This window comes from Chroicocephalus ridibundus, chromosome 1 (assembly GCF_963924245.1).
Source record: "Chroicocephalus ridibundus chromosome 1, bChrRid1.1, whole genome shotgun sequence".
Classification (NCBI taxonomy): Eukaryota; Metazoa; Chordata; class Aves; order Charadriiformes; family Laridae; genus Chroicocephalus; species Chroicocephalus ridibundus.
Genome location: NC_086284.1, coordinates 145315935 through 145325049, shown reverse-complemented (window position 1 = coordinate 145325049; position 9115 = coordinate 145315935). Strand labels below are relative to the sequence as shown.

At 48.9% G+C, this 9115-nt stretch overlaps 1 protein-coding gene across 2 annotated transcripts; it reads right to left on the bottom strand.

The window, feature by feature from the left end:
* Nucleotides 1-2259: 2259 nt before the first annotated feature.
* Nucleotides 2260-8681, bottom strand: LOC134525728 (lactosylceramide 4-alpha-galactosyltransferase-like). 2 transcript variants are annotated; one of them, XM_063356862.1, is made up of 3 exons: nt 8652-8681; nt 8245-8347; nt 2260-4801 (listed from the first exon to the last, which is right to left on the bottom strand). In XM_063356862.1, exons 2-3 carry the CDS (start codon nt 8260-8262, stop codon nt 3665-3667), a joined length of 1155 nt encoding a protein of 384 aa, XP_063212932.1. In that variant the 5' UTR covers nt 8263-8347; nt 8652-8681; the 3' UTR covers nt 2260-3664. The 2 variants fall into 2 exon arrangements, with proteins under 2 accessions (XP_063212932.1, XP_063212940.1); XM_063356870.1 differs by lacking the exons at nt 8245-8347; nt 8652-8681 and adding an exon at nt 5660-8231.
* Between the last annotated feature and the right edge of the window lie 434 nt (nt 8682-9115).

Sequence of the window (9115 nt, the reverse complement as noted above, 5' to 3'; positions counted from 1 at the left end):
AAAACATACTCCGGTGTGCACGAGCTCTTTTCTTCATTTCCTGCAAAGACGTTATGAAGATAAGGATTAATGCAAGGCAGAGAGGCTGCATTTCACTCACTGCACTGATACTGGCGCAGCTACACAGAGCCTATCTTTGCAGAGGAGAGTAATGCTCTTCCAAGAAAACGGCGCAAGCTGAAAAAAAGATCAAATGTCATCACAATACAAGAGGGAAAACAATAAATCAAATGCGAAGCCATGACTCAACCGGCATTTCCCACAGTTGAACCGCTGTTTAGTTGCAATTGCCTTTAAGATCTGCTGTATTTCCCTATAATGCAGGCAGGGGTCAGGGGCCCCTGAGAGATCAGAGATCTCTGGCCAAGGGCTGCTCAGCTGCTCAGCCTCAGAGCACAGGGACCATCCCCAGCCACCAGAAAAAACACCAAGGAAATACCCTCTAATCTCTGACCCCGCAAACTGCCTAAATTTCCATAAGAGAAGGGGCAGGATTTGGCCACGGTAGCAGAACACGCTGGGACAGCTCTTGCCGACACAGCTGTAGCTACACTGCTCTACGCCACAAGAGCAAAGGGCTGGGGAGGCAGAAGGAGGGAAGGGACACAGGCCCACAGGAGCACAAGATGTTTCTCCCAGAGACGAGTTATTCCTACCCAGCCCAGAAGCAGGGGGAATGAGGCACAGCCCACCCCAAATCCGCTCTTTTCCCCCAGCAGTGCCCAGAAGGGGGGACGCAGCGCCTGGCCGCATGGAGCCTTCCAGAAGGTCACGCCATGGCGGTGCCACCACCTCAGGGGCAGACCCCAGCCCGGCCATGGTGGTGGGGCACTGCCCTGGCACATGCCCAGGGGCTGCGGGGCCTGTATGGCTCTAGCAGCAGGAGCGGGGAGGGGAGGGGAGGGTGAGCGCCAGCCCAGCCCTGCCCTAATTTGCCCCATTTAGAGAAAGCTGAGGAGGAGCTCAAGGAGGGACTGGCAAACTGCTATCCTCTATGGGGGAAGATGGCAGCGGGGCCCCTGCTGCCATGTGGGTGCCCGCCTCAGCACCTCTCCAGCTGAAGGCAACTCCAGCGGACAGCTGGCACGTCCTGACCCTCCCCACCAGCACCTCAGCCGCCCCCCACTGCCATCCCCTGTCCCGGCTCCTCCTCTCCATGACAGCCCTGGCTGGCCGTGGCCCTCCCATGGCCAGGCAGGCTGCAGGAACTCACCAGCCAACAGGTGAGACTACCCTGCCTTTTTCCTGCTTCCTCGTCGGTTGTGGTTGCCATGCCGGTGCTGACTTACCTCCCTCGTCCTTCCCGTCGTGACCAGACACTATCGTGCCATGGGAAGCATCCAAAAGGCCGCAGCCGGCTGTGCCAGAGGCAAGGATACGGGAAACCCAAGTTTGGGCTTTTTATTCTCAGGCACTTCCTACAAACAGCACCAGTCTGAGGCCCTCGGGTCTCCTCCTCCTCAGAAAAACCTTCCAAGTTGCTCTCATGGCTTCCTGTGCCCCTGCATCTTCTACAACTCCCTCCCCCTATGAACCTGATTCCCCATACAGCCCAGCTGGCACAGGTTTGCTGACCACAAGCAGAAGCACTGCTTTTTCATTTTTCCCTCTTGAAAAAAGAATCACCAGTTGCACAGCCAGACCCTTCAATCTAACAGCCACCTCATACAGAGGTTATACTTGGATTCTTTTACAGCCCAAGGAGAAGTTTCCTTCCATTGTGTTTCTCTGTAGATGAAAAACCAATGTAAAGATGGTGGAGGGTTTATCGTGTTGCCTACTAATACCACCAATCAGCTGCACAGCTTGCTGTGATGGAGTAGCATGGGCAGCAAGCTGCTGAATGCAGGAAAGAAAGAAGCAGATGGAAGCAGCACCTAGTGGGAAGGCTTTGTGTCTAGTACAGGGAAGGGGAGCTGGGTGATGCAGCTGTGCTGTGAACTTAATTAAGAAACTCACCTGGCTGAAATGATTAGCCTAGCCACAATGTGTTTTCTATTCACTTGCTTCTGAAGGGAATCTTTTAAGCAAGAAATATTCCCACTGGTTATGCCCTCCGGGGTTCCATCAATTGTACAATAAAACACAAGGATATTTCTGAGAGGGGCTTCTTAGGTTGAAAAAACAAGTGGTTGTTAAAAGAAGAAAAAAATCCCTGCATCTAGAAAGCCACCAGCTGGTTCTGCTTACATTCACCACTGAGATGCATCCATGTGCTGATGTTAGTCCTACTAGGTTGGCAACACATTTGGGAGTGGAGTTGCCCACATGTATAGCTGGTAAAGTGCAGTGGGATTTCTATGCAGTGAAGAAACAGCAAGTGCAGAGTAATGGCAGAGAAAAAGGAATTCAGACATACATCAAGGTATCATACCATTACTGACTGAACAGTTTTCCACATCAGAACGATGCCAAATCACCGTATAAAGATGTCGGTATTTCACTATAGTGCTGCTGGTATCCAGTCTGAAGTGAGAGTTACAAGAAACGCGTGACAAGCTGCACATCTGAGCATGCTGCATCTTTGCGCAGCGTGGTCTTTCCCAGGCTAATCCTAGCCTTTGATGGAAATACTTCTATGCAAGAACCCTTCCATATCAAGCAAATACAGAAGATTAAGAAAAGGTGTACAACCACACTCCAGACAAAGACGACAGGATCATTTCTCAGAATTCACATACAAGTACCTACCAGAGTGAATGATTTCGTCATAAAATGCGTGACTCTGGATGCGAGGAAAAAGGGTTGGTGTAAGTTAAACTTGAGTTGCATTACTAAGGGTTGCTTATTATCTTACTGTCACATATAACAGCTAGAGGGAAATAAACCCCAAGGAAATACCCTCTAATCACTGGCAGCCTACCAACTGTTTTACCAGCAGTGCTATCTTGAACATGTTACTCAGGTGTGTTGCAGACAAGGACACTTCTACTTCCACGCGGTGATGCTGCAGGAGAGTATTGTTCTCAATACCTGTCGCATTTTGCCACGCTGGTAAAAGAACTGCTTTTGGCTATTTCTTTTCCTGAAGGGGAGCAGAAAAGTGGGTCTATCGCTGTGGAATGCAAAACAGTAGGAAAGATCATTTGAAACAAAGTACCTTTGGAAAACAAGAAAAACACTGAGCCATGCAGGGATTTAAAATGTTTTCTGTTTCTTAAAGCAATTTTCAGATACTCCCAGTCCCTCCCAAAACTTCGCCAGCTGTAAGAATCTTCACCACTCAGGGAATTTGGTCCTAAGTGCCGATAAACCGTGGCCTATAGCAGTGGCTGGCACTTATTTACACGCTTAGAAACGTTACAGAGAGCAAGGTAAGGGTTTCTACAGCTGCTGAAACTACAGGAGAGGCCTTTCGGGCCTGATACACAGGAGGAGCAATTGAGAGAACAGCAACAGAGGAGCAACTGATAGGCACCGATGAACAAGTTCACCCTGCCCTGCAGCATCAAGGGCTACTGAAGGACAACAAGAGAGGCCAAAAGCAGGTTCTGGTGTACATTTGAAGCACGTGGGATCCGAGGCAGATTTCGGAAATGGTACAAAATCACTGAGCCATCAGCCAGAATACCTGCTCCTAGGCCAGAAATCAAGTCTGTGGAAGGTGAAAGGCACTCAGTTTCCCTCAGGTCGGGGAACTTCCCTGCAGCCAAGGGCCCCCAGGTCACATTGCAGGCCTTGACTGCTCTTCAGAGTCCTCCTTCATCTTCGCATATGTGGCAGGGCAGAACTGAGAATACAGCTGAGCCAGCAAAGCCTGGGATGTGATCTCTAGCCTTGTCCCGTGGCTCAGTTTGTTCCACACGTGCACCGCGTAGGTGTTCTTAAGGAGCTTGTGAAGCTCTGAGGAGCTGATTGTTTCAAATAACTTCTTCCAGTCCTCCCAGCGAATAGGATAAACGGCTTCTGGGGAAAGAGCACGCACCCCTTTGCAGCTCATGTTGTTCTGGATATTCTTGATGGAGCACCACTTCTTGAAGACACGCGTTAAGAGCTGTGGGCCCTGGTGCGCCCAGATCCAGCCATTGTAGTTATCCACAAAGTCCTGCATGCAAAGCTCCATGAACTCATGCTTGGGTGTAAAGGACAGAAAGGCCCCGTTCAGTACATTCTGGTCCTCGATACCAAGGGCATTGGTGAGGTTCTTTAAGTTCTTAAGCACAATGAAGTCTGTGTCCAGGTAGATGCCACCAAATTTCCACATGATGGTAATTCTGCAGGCGTCAGACAGGACAGGTAAGAAATACGGTTCCCAGCGATGATAAGACTGCAGGTACCACTTTGCCAGAGGCGTCCCTGAGAAAAGCTCTGGTAAGTCTAGGGGCTGGATTTCCACGTTGGGGAAGCATCTCAGCAATGAGAATGCCCAGTGGTTGGGTAAGGAGGCGTTCCCATTTGCCAAACCTTTCATGAGCACCATGACCCTTGTCCCAGGGTGCATCCTGGCCGCTGACTCCACAGAGCATGTGAACAGGTAACTTGGGTTAGTTCGCTCAGAGGTCTCCACAAAAAACACATCCCCTGGGGAATGAGGGGGCCCACCAGCAATGGTGTGGGGAGAAGGCGGCAAAAACTGTTCACACCTGATTTTGGTGGGCAAGCTGTAGAGCTGGCCCTCAGCGTCCTCCCCAGTTCTCCAGTGGAACATGACAGAGGCAAAGAACACAAAAGAAATGGTGAGGATAAACAGAGCCCTGAGCCTGTGGCTCAGCACCGCCGTGGTCAGTTTTGGCAGGCAGCTGGACATCCTGGGCAGTCTCGCTCCCGTCAGAGCCTGCTCTCTCAAGACAACCGTCGTGATCTGAAGGGGAGGAAAGAAGAAAAGGACACTGAGAGGCAAGGCAGCAGACCATGAGCCTTGGGACAGTGCCACGGCAAAGCAGAACCCTCCTTCCTCCACCTCAGGGAGCAGGCTTAAATTATGCCTGTTGGTCACTTCTGAAACAGTCTCGTGGCTTCTCTGTATAGTCACAGGGCCTTCAGGTCAACGCACAACTCAGGGGGAAGCAGAAAGGATGAATGTGGCACTTCTCCTGCCTCCCTCTGCCCAATCTCCAAATCCAAATCCCCAGGCTCCAGAACAGAGAGCTTCATGAAACACCAAAAGCTTTAATCTGAAACCAAACGGACAGGGAACAGGACAGAGAACGCAGCTGGCACAATGCCATTTGTCATTCACCCCTGGTAACAGCGACTGGGTCACATACTAAACTCTCCACGTAGACAGAAAACAACTTGTCAGCCACAAAACAACTTGTCAGCCACAATGGGAGGTTTCCAAATGCAACAGCACAGAGCCACCACTCTCCACCAGGCACTGGGGCTTGGTGAACAGAGGAGAGGCAGCCGATACACAAAGCATCAGCTCTAGATTGCCAGAACGTTTTCGTCTCCTGCAGAGAAATGCATGTGCTCTGGGTGTTATAGGCAGTGAAAAAAACCCACTCTGCTTTCTACATACCTATTTCCCCCTGCATCCACACCACAGCCTGTAGAATCCTGTAAATCATTTTTAGCTTGGTAAGCAGTAGAAGAGAAATCAGGGACACACTTGAGGGGACAGAGTTCTTTCTTCCACGTAACTGACACAGGAAATCTGGCTCTCTACCTTCCTCTGAAACTGCCAGTCCCACTCACAGAAACTGCAAATGCTACTCACCTGTCCCTGTTTTCAAGGCACCACAGAAGTCACTGCTCAGGTGGACAAGCTTTTTCAAGACGTTAGTGTCTTTGAGAGTGCCTGTAACTCTGTGGTCTGGCACTTCCTTTTTGTGAAAAGGTAAAGGTGGAGCCTAAACGCATGGCAATAACATGCAAATCAGGGAGGATGTGACACCATACATTCAGCTAATACATTGGCTGAAAGAAGGGTCATGCAGCTGACGGGTCATAGGGCTGTGCTGTGAAGAACCCATCTAATCAGGAATGAAACAGGAAAAAAAGGAAAAAAAAAACAAAGAAGGAAACTGACACCCCATTATCACTACACTTTAAGCTTTATACTGCGGCAGGAAGCTAGTTGCTGTTTTCTACTCCTTTGCTAAGAATTCCCAGTGCTCACGCTGCTTGGGTGGCTGCCACGAGAACTGAGCTGAGAGTTTCATAGACCTGCCTCCTCCCACCCCAAGACTGCAGTTCTGAATGCTCCTTTGAACACTCTTTCAACCAATTAATTTCCTCATCCATTTGGCAATACTCCTCTTATGCCAGATACTTCATTGAATTACTTTGCCAAATTCAGGCATCCCTCATTTTATGGCAGAGTTCCCCCTTATCCCCGTGCTTGATGGCAGCTGGCCTTCCCTTACAGAAGACATGTTGATGCGTTCATAAAATACCATACAGCCACTAAGTTTAGGGTTTAGCGCAGTTTCTACTCAGTTGCCTGCAACAAATGTCACGCCTATTGCTCTGTAGCTTCCCAGACCCCTCTCCCCTCCACAAATCCTTCCAAGCACAGCAGCACCACAGATGGACTCACAAGATACCAATGTTGAGGAAGCTCTTTGGAAAGCACCTTAAGCTATTCCCAGCCCTTTCATCCATCCATGGAGCTACCCAGGCCTCAGGTCGGGCCCCATCTACTCACAGAATCACAGAAGGGCTGGGGTTGGAAGGCACCTCTGCAGATCATTTGACCAATGGCCCTGCTCAAAGCAGAGTCACCTAGAGCAGGTTACTAAGGCCAGTGTCCTTGCGGCTTTTGACCTTGTCTGAGGACAGAGACTTCACAACATCTCTGGGAAACCTGTTCCAGTGTTTCACCACCATTTCCTTCATTCTAATTCCCCGTATTTCAATTTGTGCCCCCCGAGTTTATGCCCATCCCATCACTGGATTCCACAGAGAAGAGTATGGCTTATCTTCTTTACACCATCCATCTCTAATCAGGTGTTTATACACTTTCACAAGACACCCTGTTAGCTTGCTCTTCTCCAATGAAAACGATCAGAGCTCTCTCAGCCTCTCCTCCTCCAGCACATGCTCCAGTCCCTTTCTCATCCTAGCGGCCCTTTCCTGGACTTGCTCCAGTACGCCCATGTCTCGCTTTTACTGGGAAGCGCAGAGCCAGCGCTCCAGATGTGTCTCACCAGTGCTGAGTAGTGAGGAAGGATTGCTTCCCTTGACCATGCAGGCTCTACATAACACAGCCCAGCAGGTCCTCTGCCACAAGAGCACACTGCTGGCTCCTGGTCTACTTCTTGTTCACAGAACCATCAGGTCCTTTTCTGCCAAGATGCTTTCCCGCTGGTCAGCCCATGTACTTTTCTCCTCTCCTCAAGCCTATCGCTGCACTGGCTCTACTCAGGTTTGCTAGAAGCCACAGCTGGCTTGTCTCACCTAAATTTTAAACTCTGTGGTCTGGGCGCCTGTGTTCCCGTTACAGACAGCGATGCTTACGGTCACTACGGTGCAATCTGCATTAGGGTTAGATGAATGACCCTCCATAATCCATCCACTGCATCCCCAGCGACAATAATAAGATGTCACGGGAGAGACTGCTCCTGTTCCTTCTGCTGTTGCAGACACGTCTGCCCCTGCTCTTCCACAATGTGTTCAATACTCCAGTGAAAGGAAGGTAATGCTTTTCCTTCTGGTACCAAGGCACAAACAGGCAGATGCTGAGACCCCCCTGAGAGCATGACACGGGCTGGTGAGATACTCACGTGCCACAAGAATTTCTTCAACACAGCAAGAAACCTGCTAATGCATATTTTCTGACAACACACGATTTGCAAAAAACACTCCATATAATTTTCACAACCTCGCTTACTAAATTTAAAAGCCTAGCTAACCAATGCAGGGCTGGAAATATGCAAAGGAAAACAAAACAAAAACCCCAGTCCAAACAAAAATTGTAAACTGTACAGGGACACCTTGCTGCATAAGGTAAAGCCCGACATTTCAATGGCAGCAAGTTTCCCCTGTTCCAAGCACAAAAAGGATAAAACGTGGCACAAAGAGAACAGCCGTGGAAGATCTCGTAACTCCTCTGTGCAAGGACTTCAACCAATCTGATGCTGCTGGATCAGCACATACATCTCCTCTTGGTGCCCCTGAGGGTACTGGAGCACCCTGCAGTGAGCAAAGGGCTTTCCTGCTCTACGTAACTGTAAGTGTGCTTCGCTGATAGTTTCCTTGGCACAAAACCACAGGCAGCAAAAAATGGAAACAGCCAAAACTGGATGACAACGGGATGACTGGGTGATGGTACAACATGAATTGTAAACGAAGGCAACTTACATGAGGCCAAACGAGCATCACCAAGCAGTTCCTGCAATCCTCTGCTTTTCAGATTGTAAGCGCAGACTGTACTCAGAAGTCCCTGACAGCTGGCAAATCATTCCTAACAGGACAAAATGTACACTGTTGAGTGATGCTGTTATAGAACACCATTAGATCGTAGCGATGCTTGAGGTAGTATAAAAAATGCCAAGAAATAGGCTGTAGAAATTCTTTTAAGGGCATGCATTTAGCCTTGTCAGAGAATGAAACGTTACGTTCTCGGTTCACACTGAAAGCAATTAGAATTGCTTTTACATAATTACATTAGAACCACGTAATTCTCATATTACGACTTCTGCTGAAGGTCTCAAACCTCCAGGCCTAAGCCTTAGTGTAACCAGTATGGCCAGAAGGGACTCATATACCTCTAATGCAGTGCTGGATAGACACTCCGTGGAGTCAGAAGAATTGAAAGCAAGCCTCAGCAAAGACCTAGAGGATATTACCAAGTTTCTGCAAAAAAATAAACAAACAGATTGTGGGGAGAAAGGACGTGGCATTTTTTTTATAGCTCTTGATTCCCAAATCACTGTACGGATCGTGGCCATAGATGTGATGGCATCTCGCTGAAGTTATCCAGAAAAAAAAAAAAAAATATACAGGCTCTCTCTGTTATTTGCAACAGAGAGAACCAATGAGTTGGGTAAGCAATGGCCACAAACAGAAAATCACATAGCAGGTCATGGCAACGTCACTAAGCTTCATTTCAGCTTCGGTCTCCCTCAATACGATAAGCGGTAGTCTGAGATTAGCGGAAAACGGTCAGTAACGCAATTATACTCAGACAGAGTAGGAAATGTGTTGAATGAATTAAGATAGAGCTGTAACA